General features: G+C 54.1%; 1 protein-coding gene across 1 annotated transcript in view; it reads right to left on the minus strand.

Annotated features, from left to right (window-relative positions):
• The window catches only part of IGF1R (insulin like growth factor 1 receptor), a gene marked incomplete at its 5' end in the record, with an annotated part of 113,959 nt that extends 95,056 nt beyond the window's left edge, over nucleotides 1–18,903 (minus strand). Inside the window, one exon of the mRNA XM_081114825.1 lies at nucleotides 18,810–18,903. Coding sequence (XP_080970951.1) covers nucleotides 18,810–18,903 — 94 coding nt within the window. The remainder of the gene's footprint in view (nucleotides 1–18,809) is intronic.
• Between the last annotated feature and the right edge of the window lie 458 nt (nucleotides 18,904–19,361).

Here is a 19,361-nt window from a genome sequence, read left to right on the forward strand (position 1 = left end):
CCAGGCTCTGGTGACCTTTGGGGTGAATGAGCACACAGAAGCTAGAATCCCTTGGTTATGCCCTCCCCAGGGAGCCGCACGACCACACCTTGGTGGGGGGGGGGTGGACAGCCTCCCACACCACCAGCCAGGTGGGCAGGTGCACCCCGGCTTCCACCAGGTGAATCCACGCAGCCAGCAGATGGCGCTGCGGTGCAGGCGCACCCCAAAGCAGCCCGACCCGGAGAAATCCTTCCCCCCAGGGAAGGTCACAGGGCTCTTTCCGCACCCCGACCCAGCACCCATCGTCATTTTTTATCAATCGCTTGAACGAAGGCTGAAGGGAAATGTTTACCTAATCCCAGGAGGACAAGCTCCCGGGAGAGACGGCAAAGGCGCTGCGCAACAGAGGCGAGAGCTAAAAAGATCAACAGATGGGGGTTGCCATCGAGAGGAAGTTATGTGTTTGGACACTTGGGTGCAAAAAAAAAAAGAAGAAGAAGAAAGAAAAGAAAGGCACACGTGTAGGAGGTGTGAACAAGACTTGGGAGATTTAATTGGATACAATTTCTGGGTGTGATAACGGGGTGTTGTGACTGCAAAAATAAAAAAAATAAAATATCCAGGCGGTCTTGGACCACACTCAGGCAGGCTTAGTAGAGCAAGGGGCCAGAGGCGAGCCCCCCAAACTGGGTTGGTGTCCACATTTTATTATTTTTTTAAAAATCTGTTTTTTATTCATTTCAGAGAGGAAGGGAGAGGGGGGAGAGAGAGAGAAACATCAATGATGAGAATCACGGATCGGCTGCCTCCTGCATGGGAGGTCATGGTTTGATTCCCAGTCAGGGCACATCCCCGGGTTGCGGGCTCCATCCCCAGTGGGGGGCGTGCAGGAGGCAGCCGATCCATGATTCCCTCTCATCATGGATGTTTCTCTCTCTCTCTCCCCCTTCCTCTCTGCGATCAATAATATAGTCTCTCTCTATAAAAAGAATGTCCCTATCACGCAGGGTCTGCTGACGATCCTTGCAGCTCTACGCTGGGCTCTCCCGGTCGAGTGACGGGAATGATGTAACCGACACCCCTGACAGCAGGAGACTACGGCAAGGCCCTAACTTGCCTTCTGAGTCATTGTTCAGCTGCACTTGGTCTCTTCCTGCAGCTAATCGGTGCTAAGATGTTGGATGAGTCCTTTCTGATTCATCAACCTGTGACCTAGCCCTGGATCCCCAAGATCTAAAAGCCTCCTGGGTCATCTGTGTCCATCACTGCTTCTCCTTGAAAGGGACACACAACACACACACACACACACACACACACAGTCCTAGCCAGTGTAGCTCAGTGGATAGAGCGTCAGCCCATGAACCAAATTCCCCCAGTTTGATTGCAGGAGGCAACCAATCGATGTGTTTCTCTCACATCGATGTTTCTCTCTGTCTCTCCCTCTCTCTTCCACTCCCTGTAAAAATCAGTGGAAAAATATCCTCGGGTGAGGATTAAACACACACACACACACACACACACACACACACACACACGCACAGAACGGTAACGATCTAGAGAGAGGAAACAGCCCAGTAAATATGAAAAACGGCTATTCTGTTTCGCTTTTAAGAGCAAGTGACTTAATTTCACTAACATTGATTTTTTTTTTCCGGGGCGATTTAATTTCGCCAACACCGGCTGAGTTCCTGATGTCCCTCGGCGGTGACATCTGGGCCGGCCGCGGCCACCACGCACAGCGCAGAGGGAGGGAGGCGGCTTTGGCGGGGGGGGGGGGGGGGGGGCAGCTACATGTGGAGAAGCCTGGCTTCTCCCTTCGGTCCTGGGTCTCTCGGACAGTCCGATAAAGCTGGGCCACTACTCTAAGAAAACAAAACAGTGGCCCCAGCCGGTCTGGCTCAGGGGATAGAGCGTCAGCCTGCGGACTGGAGGGTCCCGGGTTCGATTCCGGTCAAGGGCACATGCCCAGGTTGCGGGCTCGATCCCCAGTGGGGGGCGTGCAGGAGGCAGCCGATCCATGATTCTCTCTCATCACTGATGATTCTCTCTCTCTCCCTTGCCCTTCCTCTCTGACATCAATAAAAGTATATCTTCAAAAAATACAAACAGTGCCCTAGACGATGTGGCTCAGTGGACAGAGCCATGTTCCTCTCCCTCCTGTCCTCTCCTTCTTTCTCTCCCTCCCCTTCCCTTCCACTTTCTCTAAAAGTCAGTAGAAGAAATATCCTTACTCCTTGGGTGAGAATTACATTTAAAAAAAGAAAAAAACATGAGCTATAGTAAGATACAAGCAGTGTAGGGGCGTCTCGGGATACACAAGGAGACGGAACACACCTTCCCAGCTGTGACGGGCCTCTGTGAGATCTAGCGGGGAGGCTGCCGGCGTTACCCCAGAAACCCGTCAAAATCACAAGTTGTCGACAAGCGTGGCCGAGTGTCTTCGATGCTTTTGTTTTGGGGAAGAGGCTGACTCAGTGGGACCTCGTTTCCTGACCTTTTTTCCCCAAAACGGTGGCTTCCTGAGGCTGTCCACACATCCCCAGTGAGTTAACAACTGGCTAGAGCAGTGGTTCTCCACCTTCCTAATGCCGCGACCCTTTCATACAGTTCCTCATGTTGTGACCCAACCATAAAATTACTTTCGTGGCTACTTCATCACTGTCATTTTGCGACTGTTATGAATCGTCATGTAAATATCTGATATGCAGGATGGATTTTCATTGTTACAAACTGAACATAATTAAAGCATAGTGATTCATCACAAAAACAATACGTAATTATGTGTTTTCCGATGGTCGTAGGGGACCCCTGTGATAGGGTTGTTCGACCCCCAAAGGGGTTGCCATCCACAGGTTGAGAACCGCTGGGCTAGAGGGACAGGCATCACCATCTGAGCGCGAGCAAAGCCTGTGGCCCGGAGTGGGAGGCGAGGGGGGCCGAGATGCCGCTCAGAGTGGCCTGGGCGGCTTCCTGGACGATCCCAGGGACCCGTACCGGCCAGGTGGGCACAACAGGTGCATTCCCCTGCCTCTCAGGATTTTTTACTGATTGGTTGATTTCAGAGAGGAAGGGAGAGGGAGAGAGAGAGAGAAACATCCATGATGAGAGAGAATCATGGATCGGCTGCCTCCTGCACGCCCCCTACTGGGGATGGAGCCCACAACCCGGGCATGTGCCCTGAGCGGGACTCGAACCCTGACCTCCTGGTTCCTAGGTCGACGCTCAACCACTGAGCCACGCCGGCCAGGCGGTTCCCACTTTCCTGGCATCCACAAAGCACCACTTGTACCTGAGCAAATCCTTTAAAAATCCACCTGAACGTGAGGAGGGAGACCATCGGCGCTGCTGAAAGTGTCCGGCTAACCCGCGGTGGCCTGGACGATATTCCCACGCACACCACAGGGCTAGGAAGGAGCTTAAAATGTAGGCCTGCGCGCTTCCGGGCTGATGAAAATGCGTCGCCTTCACCCAGCCCGGCCAGACAAAGAGATGGGAAGGACGCCTTTGACAGAGGCCAAGTAAGAGCCTTGACTTGCAAAAAGCTATTTTTCAGAGCTCAAGTAGGCCCGCAGGAAGTGGGGCTCGCGAGATGGGGATTCTGCTGTTTCTTTTTTCTTTCAATGGCTGCTTTTCAAGGAGAAAATGAGAGAGGGAGGGAGAGAGGGGGAGAGGGAGGGAGGGAGGGAGGGAGGGAGAGAGAGAGAGAGAGAGAGAGAGAGAGAGAGAGAGAGAGAAAGAGAGAGAGACACACGCTCCAGGCATTACAAGTCTTGGGCGCTGGGAAAATGGCTGAAGCCGAAATGGCCGACTCTTCCATGGAGTCAGGTCTCCCAGGCCAGGAATTTCAGAAATCTCAGGCATTTGACATTATTTTCTGAATCTTACGAGAGCTGAGATGTGAGACACAGAAAGGCCAGGGAACAGGAACCCGTCAGTAAGCCCCTCGCAATGTGGCCCCAGCCTCCAGGCCTACCTTGTCCCTTAACGAAAGGCTCTGCCCATTGGGGTTTTGTTTCAAGATGCAGCTGAGAAGGACTGAGAGAGCTCACGGCGCCCCCAGAGCCTGCCCCCCCCACCCCCGCACCTCAAGCTTAGCCTCCTGCGCCCTTCCCAAGGTTGAACGCCCAATGGGCTTGGGACCCCAAACATTTCACATTTCAAGACACCTGTCGGGGCACAGGAAGGAGGCAACCAATCCATGTCTCTCCCTCATCAATGTTTCTCTCTGTCTCTTGCTCTCTCTCTCTCTCTGCCTCCTCCTCCCTCCCTTCCACCGCCTCCAAAAAGCAATGGAAAAAATATCTCCCGCTCGGCTGGCGTGGCTCAGTGGTTGAGCACCAACCTATGAACCAGGAGGTCACGGTTCGATTCCCGGTCAGGGCACGTGCCCGGGATGCCGGCTCCATCCCCAGTGTGGGGCATGCAGGAGGCAGCCGATCCATGATTCTCTCTCATCATTGATGTTTCTCTCTCCCTCTCCTTCCTCTCTGAAATCAGTAAAAATATTTAAATTAAAAAAAAAAAGAAAAAATATCCCCGAGGACCAACAAGAAAATAAATAAATAAGAGGAGGTTTCCAGGGCCCGTGCTGGTGTGTTGTTCCTGACACGCTGCCCCGATACCTAACCCTAACCTCCCCCCACCCCTCAGTGGGTAAGCATCGACAGCGGCCACGCCCGTGGAGCCTGCAGGGCACCCCCTTCACGTCCACGTGCCCCGCGCTCAGGTGTGATCAATGCCCCCTTGCGGTGTCAGCAGCCCGCACGCGGGGATCCTGGGTCGCAGACACCCTAAGACGGGCTCATCCGTGTCTAAACTGCTCACGGGATTAACGGGAAGACTCGATCAATAACCGCTTGTACCATCCAGGGAGTGACTCACTGGTAAATCCTGCCCGGCTTAGAACGCAGCCGGGAACAGAGGTGAGGCAACATCGTAGCAGGGTCAGCTTTACGAGAGCAACTGTCACTCGGACACGCTTAATGCTGCCCGGCAATGACCCCTGGGCTTCCCAGCCTTCGGGGTTTGCCAAGTCAGTCCCGCTAAGCATTCTGGGAGGAGCTGCACAGGCAGGTCTAGCCCAGTGGTCGAAGTCCCCCGCCTCATGGATGGTGGCGTCCAGCTTGCAAAACTGAATTCCCTCCATCCAGCCAATAGGTGTGTGCTCACCCAGAAACTAGGCTTCCGGCGGCCTGGCCAGTGTGGCTCAGTGGTTGAGCGTCAATCTCTGAACCAGGAGGTCAGGGCACATGCCCGGGTTGTGGGCTCGATCCCTGGTCAGGGCACATACGGGAGGCAACTGATCAATGAATGTTTTTCTCTCACATCAATGTTTCTCTCTTGCTCCCTTCCTCTAAAATCAATAATTAAAAAAAATAAATCAGCCCTGACCGGTTTGGCTCAGTGGATAGAGCATCGGCCTGCGGACTCAAGGGTCCCAGGTTCGATTCCGGTCAAGGGCATGTACCTTGGTTGCGGGCACATCCCCAGTGGGGGGTGTGCAGGAGGCAGTTGATCGATGTTTCTCTCTCATCAATGTTTCTAACTCTCTATCTCTCTCCCTTCCTCTCTGTAAAAAGTCAATAAAATATATATATATTTTTTTAAAAATCAATAAAAAGTTATATGTTTAAAACAAAAAGAGAGATCAGATCTTCCTCGCAGACGACGGCATCTGCACACCTGACTGACCCGGAGCACCTTGACCTTGCTGGCCCTTGGCCTTCCAGCCTCCTACCTGGGGGCAGAAGCGCCTGCTGTCTGTTCCTACAGCCCTGTGAGCCCTCGGTGCCCGGGCACAGGCCCGCCTCCCTCTTGGTCCCCGGCTGGCTTCTGAGACGCGGGGGAAACGCCAGTCCCACTTCCAGACCCAGGTGAGCTGTTGGCAGCCAGCCTCCTACCCCGGGGCCCGACCCACAAAGGCTGCTCCCCGAGGGGGGCGGAGAGGAGGCCTCGCTGGGCCAGACAGGCTCAGCTACCTCCCAGCCCCGTCGGAATCCAGCAGGTCCAGGCCTGAGCCCCGACTCCTGGCGGAAACCTCCCTGCAAAGAACCAGCCGCAGAGAGTGGCGGCGGGAAGGGCGGACGGGCTGACCTGGCCTGCGACAGACAGACAGTCAGGCAGACGCACAGGCAGCAGGCTTCCTGGGCTCTCGAGCCTCAGCTTCCTTTCCTGCCTGAAACCACTCTCACCTCTGGGGGGCCAATCCCTCTCCTCCAAGGCTCCCTCTGGGATCACGGAGTCTGGCCCCAACAACAACAAAAAATGGAGTTGCACCCTGGCTGGTGTGGCTCAGTGGATAGAGCATTGGCCTGTGGACTTAAGGGTCCCGTGTTTGATCCCCAGTCAGGGCACATGCCTGGGTTGTGGGCTCAACCCCCAGTAGGGGGCGTGCAGGAGGCAGCCGATCCATGATTCTCTCTCATCATGGATGTTTCTCTCTCTCCCTCACTCTTCCTCTCTGAAATCAATAAAAATAAAAGAATTTTAAAAAGAAATGTTTAGTCTTTTCACTGTGGTGAAATAAGCACACATTAAGATTTCCCATTGTAGCCATTTTAAAAATATATATATTTTTAATTGATTTCAGAGAGGGAGGGAGAGAGAGAAACATCAATGATGAGAGAGCATCATGGACCGGCTGCCTCCTGCACGCCCCACACTGGGGATCAAGCTCACAACCCGGGCATGTGCCCTGACTGGGAATCAAACCGTGACGTCCTGGTTTGTAGGTTGACACTCAAGCCACTGAGCCACAAAGGCCGGCTTCACTATTTATTTATTTTTATTTATTTTTTTTAAAGAGCGATAGGAAGAGAGAGGGAGAGAGAAAGAGAAACATGGATTGATGATCGGCTGCCTCCTGCGCGCCCCCTACCAGGGATGGAGCCCACAACTGAAGCAGGTGCCGCGACCGGGAATCGAACCGGCAGCCTTTCGGTGCACAGGACACCGCCCGACCAATGAACGGAGCCCCACTGTCACCACTTCTCAGTGTCCAGTTCAGTGGCATTAAGTTCACTCACTGTCCCCATTCACAAGTCCCCGTGTCCCCTGCCCCAGCCCCTGGCAGCCACCATTCTACTCTCTGCTTCTATGAATTCGACGCCTCCAGGATCAAAGCTCATGTAATTAGAATCATACAGTACGTGTGTGTGTCTGTGTGTGAGTGTGTGTGTCTGTGCATGTGTGTCTGTGTCTCTGTGTGTCTGTGTGTGGGTCTGTGTGTGAGAGTGTGTGTGTGTGTGTGTGTCTGTGTGTGAGTGTGTGTGACTCTGTGTCTGTGTGTGAGTGTGTGAGTCTGTGTGTCTGTGCATGTGTGTCTGTCTGTGTCTCTGTGTGTGGGTCTGTGCGTGAGAGTGTGTGTCTGTGTGAGTGTGTGTGTGTGAGTGTGTCTGTGTCTGTGTGACTGTGTCTGTGTGTGACTGTGAGTGTGTGTCTGAGTGTGCGTGTGTGTGAGTCTGTGTGTGTGTCTGTGTGTGAGTGTGTGTGTGCCTCTGTGTGTGTGTCTGTGAGTGTGTGTCTGTGTGTGACTCTGTGAGTGTGTGTCTGTGTGTGACTCTGTGTGTGTCTGTGTCTGTCTGTGTGTCTGTCTGTGTGTGTCTGTGTGTGACTGTGAGTGTGTGTGTGCGTCTGTGTGTGACTGTGTCTGTCTGTGTGTGTCTCTGTGTGTGAGTGTGTGTGTCTGTGTGTGTGTCTCTGTGTGTGTGTGTGTCTGTGTGTGAGTGTGTCTGTCTGTGTGTGAGAGAGAGAGAGAGAGACCAGCTGATCTCACTTGGCATATGTCCTCCGGTTCACCCATGGCGACAGCACGTCACACTCCCCTGGCGTCTCCGGGCGGCGTGCTACTCCGCGGCTCCGCACCACGTTTTGTTCGGCCGTCCACCCACGGATGGACACGTGGTGGCCCCCACCATTCGGCGTTTGCAAGTCATTCTTTGCTGCCGTGGACCCGGGCTCCGTCCTCAGGAGCGTGTGTCCTCGAAGCAGGACTGCTGGATCCGGCGGCAATTTCAGTTTTTTTTTTTTTTTTTTGAGGAACGGCCGCACAGGAACTGCATGGACTTCCCCACCAGCAACGCACGAGGCCCCCGCTTCCTCCCCTCCCCTCCCCGCCAACACCTGAGCCTGTCCAGTGCCGATGGCCGCCGTCGGAAGGGGCGTGTAGCGGTCCCTCCTTGTGGCCTGGATGGGCGCTTCCCGATGACGAGGGCTGAGGAGCATCTCTGCGTGCGCTCACTGGCCTCCAGGAAGATTTAAACCAGAGGAACTCCTCCTCCTCAGCGTTTTCCTTTTTTCTTTCTTTTTTTTTAGAAAAGTACCGTCACTTCCTACGAGCTGTTTCATTCCGTCGGCGGATGAGTAAGTGGTTTGGAGTCAAAACACATCTCCCTTGGAAGCACCTGCTGAGTCGGCGGGACCAAGCCCGAGTCCTGATTCTGAGAACCTGTACCCCGCCCCCCCCACTCAGAGCATTTTTGTTTACTAAGCAGGTCCGGCAGGGTGTGGCTCCGTGGCTGAGCGTCAGTCAACCTATGAACCAGGAGGTCACGGTTCGAGTCCCGCTCAGGGCACGTGCCCGGGGTTGCAGGCTTCATCCCCAGTAAGGGGCGTGCAGGAGGCAGCCGATCCGTGATTCTCTCATCATGGATGCTTCTCTCTCTCCCTGTCCCTCTCTGAAATCAATAAAAATATATATATTTTAAAAATCTTGCCTGCTTTTCACATGCTCTCCTTGGAGCCAAAAGCAGGACCTGTATCCCAATGCTCACCTCCCCCTTGTCCTCAGATGGGGACATGATGGACCGGCCCGTGAGGGTCCACAGCAGCTGATGTGAGCTCGGGCTTCCTGAGTTCAAATCTTCCCTGTACGGGAGAGAAGGTCTAGCCTTGCAGATGACAATGCTCAGAGCTGGGGGGAGGCCTGCGCCCCCAGAGAGAGAGAGAGGCCAGCAGGGCCACCGGGGCATGTGGAGAGGACACAGGTAAAAGCATCCATTCCTCGCATGCTTCCTACCTGTCAGTTCTGGGGGCGCCTCAGGTGCTTGTTGCCAACCCTAGACACATTGTTGCAGATCCTGGTTACATTGTTGCCAACCCTAGACACATTGTTGCAGGTCCTGGTTACACTGTCGCCAATTCTAACATCGGCCCTGATACCGCGGTGTTATCCCAAACTACAGATGGGAACACTTAAGTCTGGAGCTCCCTTTCCCACGTGCCTCCCGGCGCCTGAGACGGGGAGGCCGAGAGGTGTCTGAGAGGACGGGCCTTCAAAGGCAGCGGCGCACGAGCGAACCCCACTGACCCCGGTGGATGAAAGGCAGGCGCTGTCCAGGCTTGTCCGGTGAGTTCCCATCCACCCCATGGCGCATGCACACGGCCGTTTTTTGTTGTTGTTTTTTTTTACAAGACTCTCTTTTACAAGCTGAGCTCGAAATGAACCTGCCAAGTTCAAATGACTGTGTTTACGTTTTCGGTAAGAAATATCCCACCTCCCAAGTCTCCCCGGGGAGCATGAATGATAATTTCGGAGGGTTAACCATGTCCAGGACTCCTCTTCACACCGCCCCAGACAAGCGAACTTCCTGCGGGGGTGGGGGGGGCAAGCTTTTCCTTCAATGAGGGCGACAAAGGCCTTGACCTGAATAGAACCTGGGGGTTGGGGGGGCGGGGGGGCTGGATCCCCCGTGTGGAGCGTGCAGGAGGCGGCCGATTCGTGATTCTGTCTCATCACTGATGTTTCTCTCTCTTTCTCTCTCCCTCTCCCGTCCCCTCTGAAATCAAGACAAAAACGTATCAGATAAAGAAATAAAACTTTCTAAATGTGAACCTGAAGAGCCACCTGAGCACCAAGGGTAGCCTCAGCGAAGAAAGTGAGAAAGTGGGTTCTGAAAATACCGAAAAGGTATGAAACCAAATACAAAACACACACACACACACACACACACACACACACACACACACAACTCCCTCACACGAACAGCCAAGGCGAGCCCCACCAGGAAGGTCCTCTGGTCTCTATTCGGATTTCTCGCTGGCGAGCACCCTAACAACATCGACTTGCCCAAGGGGACTCCTGTGAGGATGGTAATTAACGTGTACCCACGTGTTTAGACGGAGCAATGGGAAGTAAATACCTCGGTTTCTTTTTCTCAACACGAATCAGGAGGGTGTGTGTGTTTGGGGTTTGTTTGTTTTTGTGTGTGTGTTTTTTCTTTAAAAACCTCTCATCTCAGAAGAAACAGTGTGGGACTTCTCACGTATTCAAGTCCCGTAACGACATCTTAAATCCCACGTTGTTAAAAGCACCCCACATAGCGTAACATCTCCCCAAACTGTTTACATCGCTGAGCAAGAACTTAAGTCCCTCGTGCTTAACGCCGTCCGATAACCTTAATCCCGGGCCACATCCCGTGGTTGCTGCAGAAGCCTGCAGCTTGCACCTCTTCCTGCACCGGGTCCCAGGGGAGCCAGAAAGCAAAGTCTACAGGGTGGGGGGGTAGGATGGAGGTGGGGGGGACCAGCTATCTTCATCCTTAGGGAACTGTTAACAGTCGCCCAAAAAGGCTGCATTTCCCGGCTGGCCGCTAGGTGGCGCCTCCGCGTTGGTGACGTGGGCAAAGTGTGTCCACTGGACATTTCTCAGGCCCCCGGCAGAAATGGACACATGAAGGGACTGAAGGGCAAAGCATAATAAACAGATCTCCCAAAAGGAAAGCCAACCCCTGGGGCTGGTCACTGTTTACTGCCGGGGGTGGGGGTGTGTGTGTGTGTAAAATCACAGCTGTGTTTCACAAGCAAAATGCAATCTCGTTCAGGAACCTTAAGAAAATTAAGTTGTACTTTATTGAGCAACTACGTGCTGGGCTATCACACTGACATGGCCAGGGCCGTCAAGCGTCACGTGTGTCCTGTCCTGTCCTGGCACTATGCAAAGAGCTGGTCGCATCCGTAAGAGCGGTAATGCCCGGCTGGTGTGGCTCAGTGGTTGAGCGTCAACCTATGAACCAGGAGGTCACAGGTTGGATCTCCGGTCAGGGCACATGCCTGGGGTGCGGGCTCGATCCCTAGTAGGGGACGTGCAGGAGGCAGTCGATCCATGATTCCCTCTCATCATTGATGTTTCTATCACTCCCTCACTCCCTTCCCCTCTGAAATCAATAAAAAATACATATTTTAAGAAAAAAACAGCAGCAAGTTTAGGTCGGAGTTGCTTAGTCTATGCCAGGCTCTATCCTAAACACTTGGTGTATAGATTCACTCATTTAATTTTTAAGTAGGTTCTATTAAAATGACAGTTTCAGCCTAGCCGGTGTTGCTCAGTGGATAGAGCGTCGGCCCGCGGACTGAAGGGTCCCGGGTTCCATTCCGGTCAAGGGCACATGCCCGGGTTGTGGGCTCGACCCCCAGTAGGGGGGGGGCATGCAGGAGGCAGCAGATCAGTGATTCTCTCTCCTCACTGACGTTTCTATCTTTCTCTCCCTTTCTCCCTTCCTCTCTCTGAAATCAAAAAAAAAAAAATACTTTTAAAAAAGTAAGAGCCGCCTATAATAAAATATAAACAAAATAAAAAATATATTTAAAAAAATAAGTTACCGCAACCATAGGCATCGTAAAAAAAAAAAATAGCTTTCTGCTGTGTCCCGGTACAATCTGAACAGCAGCCTACACGTCTAATATATCCTCCCAGTCCGGGGCAGGAAGGAGAAGGGGAAAATGGAGGCTTTGGCATTGGTCTCTCTGGCGCTTTATGTAAGCACAGCAAATAATTCCTATGGTTTGACTCAGAGCCTTCAAAACTTATGTAAGGTTAAAAAAAAACACACACATATGTAAGGCATTTTATGGTATGAGAACGAATTTTTTTTAAAACTTAAGAACTCGGTCCAGCCCTAGCCGGTGTGGCTCAGTGGATAGAGCGTCGGCCCGCGGACTGAAGGGTCCCGGGTTCGATTCCGGTCAAGGGCACGTACCTCGGTTGCGGGCTCCTCTGTGGTCCGGGCCCTGGTCGGGCTGGTGCACGAGGCAACCCATGGATGTGTCTCTCTCTCGCGGGGATGTCTCTCTCTGTCTTTCCCTCTCCCTTCTACTCTCTCTAAGAAAGCTATGGGCAAATATCCTCGGGGGAGGATTAACAAAGGGAGGAGGGGAGGGGGGCTCATCCCAGTAAGACGAGGAGAAAGAAAAAAAAAAAACTAGTTCTAATTTCAAGTCTAGAAATACCAATATTCCTTAAAGACTGTGAAATTAGTGGATTTCCTAAGCCCGAAGTGTAATTGGAATATGGGGCCGGGGGAAGGGGGGGGGGGGGAAGAGTAGGAAATTCTACAAAACCGGTACCTGGCCCGCGACAATAGGAGTAAAACTGATGGTGTAAAAACAGTTAACAACATGACCTTCACAAGTCTGAAATCAACGCTATTGTTAACATGTCGGGTCAGGGAAGACCACAGCAATTAAACAAAAGGAACTCCCTGGTGTTGGGGGACGAGGCATCTAGTGCGCGAACAGCCTCACTTGTTGATTTCCCTTTTTGTACCAAACACGTGTCCCTCCCTCAGAAAAAAAAATCAGTTTGGTGTTTTTGCTTTAAATATATTTTTATTGATTTCCGAGAGGAAGGGAGAGGGAGAGGGAGAGGGAGAAAAACATCAATGAGGAGAGAGAATCATGGACCGGCTGCCTCCTGCACGCCCCCTACCGGGGATGGAGTCTATAACCCCGGCCTGTGCCCTGACCGGGAATCGAACCTTGACCTCCTGGTTCCGAGGTCGACGCTCTAACCACTGAGCCACCCTGCCCGGCCCCCCCCTTGTTAGTTTCACTCAAATCCTATTTTGACCAATAACTAGAAAACTCCCTCTCGTTGCCAAGCTCCATTTTGAAGGCAGGGTCAGAGCGCTGGACTCATCATTATTCACGTGGTTGCCTGGATCTGCCTGAAGAACATCTCAGAGAAATCAAGAAACTGGCCCCGGAGCGCAGGTGCAATTAGCACGCACGTATTTAGTAAATTGAGAGACGCGCATCCCCTGGCCTCCTCCGCAAGCACCTGCCAGGAGCTGGCGACGGAGAGCAGGTCGGAGGGAGTTGGCCCGCGGGCACAAATACCTCCCCTGTGAACGTGGGCTGATTTATTTTTGTTTTTTTGTTTTAAATTGAGTTTTGAAAACAAATCGAAGGAAATCACAACCCGGAGAAACGTAGCTGGTGCGTTTTATGATTAAGAAACGCTTCAAGCTCTAATTGCCTCCTCGATTTCATTTTTACCCCTGCACGCCTTTAAAAGCAGCAAATTAGTGGGAATTAGACAAAGTCTTCAAATTAGAAAAGTGTCCTGATTTCCAGAAGGCTAATTAAGCGATGTGTAAAAGCGGAAAAGGTTTTGTTGTTGTTGCGGTTAATCCTCACCTGAGGATATTTTCCCATTGATTTTTATTTAGAGAGAGGGGGAGAGAGGGAGGGAGGGAGAGGAGAGGAAAGAGAAACATCCATGTCAGAGAGAGACCCCTCAATTGGCTGCCTCCCGCATGAGCCTGGACTGGGGCTGGGATGGACCCTGCAACCCTGGCACGCCCTTGACAGGGACTTGAACCCACAAACCTTTGGAGGGTGGGGGGTGGGGGGGTGACGCTCTAACCACTGAGCCACACAACGGCCAGGGCCAATGCAGAGAAGTTGTGACCGAAGTCCCACGGCCCCTGCAGCTCAGAACGTGCCACATGACATGCACGCACACACCTGCTGACTCCCGGCGTGTTGGCAAAGGGGAGCTCTGACGCTGCGCATTTTAAATCAAAACTGTCAAAACAACCCCCGTTATCAAGAAGGCAGGGTGGCGGACCATGACGGGCGGGCGAATGTCTCCTTTAGGTCATGGCGTGCAGCGTGACACTGCACCCCGAGGCCGAGGGTGCACCCAGCACAGGCCTTCAGAAGATCCACGGGTTTAACGGGTTTAACGTCACTATCTTAAGTCTACAGCAAGGTTCCAAAAGGGCCTATTAAAAAAAAAAAATGCTGTTTGCAGTCTCCTTGAAAACAATGAATCAAGTAACTGTGTTTGCAGGCAACTCTGTTTCAGGCCTGAGTATGTAAAATGTCCCCGAGGGCAAAAGCAAAATCCTCTGTCGCTTCAGTGGGCTCAGGCATGGCCCAGCACACTGCATACAGCAGGTGCCCACTCGGTGCTGGCTGTGTCCCCCCCCCACCCACCCGTTGCTTCTCACCCGTATGTTCTTACAAAACCAATGAAAACCCGGATTGCAAAGGAAGCGGCCATCCCTAAGGCATCCCCCGGTCCCCCCCTGGCACCGCTCTTAAGGCAACAAGTGAAAATGATCCATTTCATTTGCATTTACTGCCCTGCTCTTGCAACAGTAACGAGAGGAAACACATTCTTCTTGGGTGAACTCAGCCAAAACAAAGACCCAAAACAAACGTAAACAGCAATTCTCCGCTACATCCCTTCCCATTAAAAGGCCAAGGTAAATTTGGAGAAGGGCGGGCACACACACACACACACAAATGCCTTTGTTGGATTGTACAAATCTTTTGCTCCTTAAGAAAAATTTTTTTTTCTGAAGGACAGTATGCCTGCAGAGCTACTGTAGGTTACAAAGATGCTTTTTCCAGCTCAGATGCTAAAGCTGTGCAAGAAATAAAATAAGCAACAAAGGGGTAAAAAAAAACAAAACCAAAAAAAAAAAACCCCACATACACACACACACACACAAAACAAACAAACAGAAAAACAACGTCACTACATTCAAATGAACAGCACATCTTCATTTAGTCTTTGCCATCCGGGGTGGGTCATATGGAATATCAGAAAAGAAAGTGAAAATTCCTGACCCGCTGACAACACTCCATTAAGTTCTGTGTTGGAAAACATATGGAAGGAGCTGGAAATATATTTAAAGAAAAAAAAAAGCCATCCGAACTCAGCTTCTAAACTCTCATCTTGGAAAGACCCAACACTGTTTCGGGCTCAGTGAAGAATTTTCCTGCTACAAACCTCACTAGCGTGTGAGTGTGTGTGTGTGTGTGTGTGTCTCAGTCCAGCCCCTCCATCTTGAATCCCAACTCTATAACCAACACTCTGTTCTCCTGCCTGTCCATCTCTCCCGGATTCTGTTCATGAAATGGCCACAGTGTGGAAAATGCATGTGATTCAAAAAAAAAAAAAAAAAAGGCCATCCGACGACTATCACCCACTAGCTTCAAGCTTCAATGATCAGCTGGCGGTACGACTGCAATTTATGGCAAAACTCCTTAAATTAAAGAGGGGCGGCCGGACACCAACCTGTTGGCCGGGCGCACTTAATCATGTCAATCTAACGCCTATGGAACAGGGCTTTCCTCCCCACCTTCGCCTATTTCTTTAAAAATAATAGTAATTTAGAAAAAGAGCGGGTTTGTTGAAATAGAAGTCACATACCATAAAAGTCACTCGTTTTCATATATTCAGAGTTGTGCGAGGGGCACCAGGATCTAATTGTAGCACATTTTCATCTCTTCATCACCCCCCCAAAAAGAAACTGGGGGCCCCTCCCTTTCACCTCCCCTCCCCCTTATATCCCCCCCCTTTCTCTCAGCCTTCCAACTCCCGCTCTACTCTCTCTCTATGGATTGGCTCGCTCTGGGCTTTGCATACGTGGAATCAGACCACACGATACGTGGTCCTGAGGGGCTGATTTCTTTCGCTTTGCGTGTGTTTAAGGTTCTCGACCTGCGCGTATTTCTTCAGGTTTGGACTCTTCGACTCCTCCCCGCACATCCAACCTAGAGAAATGATCGTGCCCTTGGCTACTTCCCTCTGAGGCGTCGACACACTAGCCTTTGCTATACGTGGGCTCTCCCCAAACTCCTTCTGCTGGTAATAGAACACCAACTCCTTTCGCCACCGGGTCACATACCTGACCATCGGCCGTGCCTGTGTCTGGCGCGGAAAGCTGACGGAATCCCTTCTCACGAGATGGCCACGGCACGTTTCAAAGCGCACTACGTTTTTTTTAAATATATATTTTTTTAGAGCCATCCGTTTATCTGGCCACCACGCCTGGCCTCCAAAACCTTACAGAGACGCTCTGTTCATAGTCTCATAGTCTATGGATAGGAAACCTCCTCGCCTGGGCGACTTTCTCTGATTCCAAAACTTCTAAATTGTCTACATTCGAGGGTTTTTGTGTTTTGTTTTGTTTTGAAGCTCATCCTACTGCTGGCAGCAAGAGGAACCACTGAGCCAACGTAGGCCAACACAATGGGGACCCCCCCCCCCAATCTTCATGGCTGCCCTCGCCCGCCCAGAGAATCCCAGCTAGACCCTGGTGGGATCCCTTGGGTATTCTCTCAGCGTTGTGTCCTAGCACCTTCTGGGCTCCAAACGGAACCCATGCCCACCCCGGGGAGGGCCAGGTCCTGGGATAGATCTTCAACAAAATCAGGCATTCCCGGTGCCCCCTGGCTTCTCAGCGTGTTTCCAGGTGCCCACCATTTCCACGGCCTCTGGGAGAAAAGCTCTGGCTATGTGCGATTGGGAACACCCGTGAAAACACCCCCTCCCGCCTGTTTTCTCAAGAAAATAATAAAAAAAAAGGTAAGGGAAACAAAAAACGCCTGCCAGAAAGAATGTATTTTCATGAAAATCGCTCCAAGCAACAGGACATCCTATTTTAAAATGCCGGACACAGGACACACTCCTGCTTCCAGGACTCCTCTGCGAGGCCACCCCTCCTTTTGTGAATTTCTGAAGTTATTCTCTTGAAATCACCAAACCCAGGGACACCGCAGGGGTTCAAAGACAGGAACGAGCGTTCCCTGAATCCAGTCTCGGGCGTGTTTTCCAAACTTTTTACGCAGCTTTTAAAGGCTAGGAGCCCCCCTCCTACCCTCCCCCCTCACACCCCAAAATGCGGGGTCGGTGAGCCTCCGACGGGAACCCCAAGCCTCTCGCCCAATCCAATGAGCTGAAAGTTGAGAAAACAAAAGAACAGGAGGGCTCGGATTTGGGCAAGGTCTGGCGGGCCTCGAGGCGCGTCTTAACTCCACGCAGTCAACACGCTAATTCTCTAAAAAAAAAAAAATACCCCAAAACCCTGCTCTCCCTCCGTGGGGGGGGGGGGGGGGACTCGCTGCTTACCAGGCATCGAAGGAGAGGGTGTGTTTAGACAAACAGCCTTTGCGAACTGAACTGCGCCCTGGACGCGGCCAGGCAGCCCCCGATGCCTCCGGAGTCTGCCCTGCGCTCCTCAGGGCTCAGGGTGGTTTTTAATCGGCACCACCTGCATACCTACCCTTGGCAACCATTAGCTCACCAGCACGCCCTCGCCGCTCCCAGCCGCGGTCTGCGCCTGCATTGAAACTTTGTAATCGCCATCAAGTTACCTTACCTTCAACAATGTAGCAGCCAGCGAGCCACTTTTGTCATTCTCTGAGAATTACGGGACCCCCTCCTCGCCTCCCTCCGCAGCCCATGGGGGGGGGGGGGACGACGAAACTTCTTCCCCCCTCGCTCCCTCCCCCCACCCCGCTCTTCCCTACCCCTACCCGACGCTACCCAAACAAAAGCTATCAGATTGCAAGCGATAGCGCGTGTAGAGCGATATTGCTTATTAACTATGTACAAAGGAAGTGCGCGGGGGGGTGGGGGGAGAGGGAGGGAGAGCGCCACACAGTTCTGGCCTCAAAGCCAAGGCCAGGGCTGCGCGTTCGCAAAACAAAACACGCTCCTCTCTCCTCCTCCTCCGCGGAGCCTCGCGCTCTGGCCGGAGCCCCGGGCATCGAGGTGTCCTCGCGCGGCGCGGCCGTGTGTGTGTGGCGGCGGCGACACCCCCACGTCGCAAAACCGCCGTGGGATTGCACGTCGGCTCCGACCACACACCCACTCGCGCACTCGGGTGCCGTGTAACCACCCCCTCTCCAGCCGGGCCCGGAGGAGGAGAGCGTCCACGGGATGGGCAAGAAGTGGGAGGTCCCAGAGCCCTCGGAACTCGGGCGGGACGCGCGCCCCAGAAGCGCGTAGTTGACGCGGGGCACCTCCGCCTTCGCACCTCGCCCGCCCCCGCCCCAACCCAGGAGCCCCTGGGCGGGATGCGGAACTCGGCGAAGACCGCTCCCCGCACCTCCGAGCCACACCGCGCGGCCCAGGGAAGCCGGGGGCGGGTCACCCCCGGCGGATCGAGCGAAAGTGACCGGCAAGGCCAAGAATCTAAGAGCCCGAGGGGTGCCCGGCGCGTCGCGCGACAGGAGGCCGCGCTGAGATATCTGGGAAGGGGTGCTGGGGCGCGGGTCCTCTCCGCCGCCGGGCAACTCGCCAAGGAGGAGAACTTGCACCCTCCGGGCCAGGGGGCTCCCGGCTGCCAGGGCTCGGCGCGCCCGCGGGAGCGCAGTCCCCGCCGTCCGTGCGCTGCGCTGGGGCCGTGGCGGCCGCCGATCCTCTCCGCGCGCCCGGAGGGGGACGAGGTGCGGGTGGCGGGGTCCGGCCGGGCGCAAACTTCCCCGCTCGCGTCCCAGCGCCTCGCGGGGCACTGAGCGCTTCGGGGACGCGCTGCCCGCGGGGCGGGGCGCTCGGGACTTGGGTAGAGAAAGCCCCCAAGGCCCTTCTTGCGGGGGGACGCGCTGAGCCAGGGCGCGCGGGGGTGTCAGTCACCAGCCCGGGCCCCCGCGCCGAGCCCCTCTGCGCCCCACCCCGCCGCTCCCGCGCGGGGGGGGGGGAGGGGCAGATGGGGGGGCGAGAGCCACGACCCCTCGGATTTCGCCAACAGGGCGCAGCCCGTCGATGGAAAAGTTCGCGCGGCGGCTGCGGGCGGCGGGCAGATACTTACTTTCTCCGCTCGTCGGCCAGAAGGCGAGCGCGGCGGCCAGAAGCAGGAGCGCCCACAGCGAGGCCAGGGACCCTCCTCCGAGGGGCGACTTCATCCCTGCGGCTTAGGGCCAAACTCTCCTCTCTCAGCAATAAAAAAGGGGTGGGGAGGGCGAGGGAAAGTCACCAGCGCAGTCTTCGCCCCCTTTTCCAAAGGCGAGGGCGACGGAAACAGGGCTCCCGAGGCGGAGCGACGGGGCGGGCGGCGCGGGGGACGCTCAGCGGCGGCCGAGGGCTGGGCGCACTGGGGAACCCGGGGCGCACCGGGGCGGGCGCTCGGCGGCCAAGGCCTCCATTTTTAAAGCAGAGAGAGAGGCGGGGGGTGGGGGGGCAACTGCACCGAGAGGGGCCAAAGCCCAAATCCGTCCCGGCTACGGCTACACAAACCCGACCCCGACCCCAGGGGGCGGCGGGAGGGCGCGCTGCAGTTGGCAAGCTTTGCCCGAAGTGCCGGGCGCGGGCGAGGCCGAGATGCGGAGTCAGAAATGAATGAGCGGCTCCGCTCCGGCTGGTC

The sequence above is a fragment of the Myotis nattereri genome (assembly GCF_964212035.1).
Source record: "Myotis nattereri genome assembly, chromosome: 21".
NCBI lineage: Eukaryota > Metazoa > Chordata > Mammalia > Chiroptera > Vespertilionidae > Myotis > Myotis nattereri.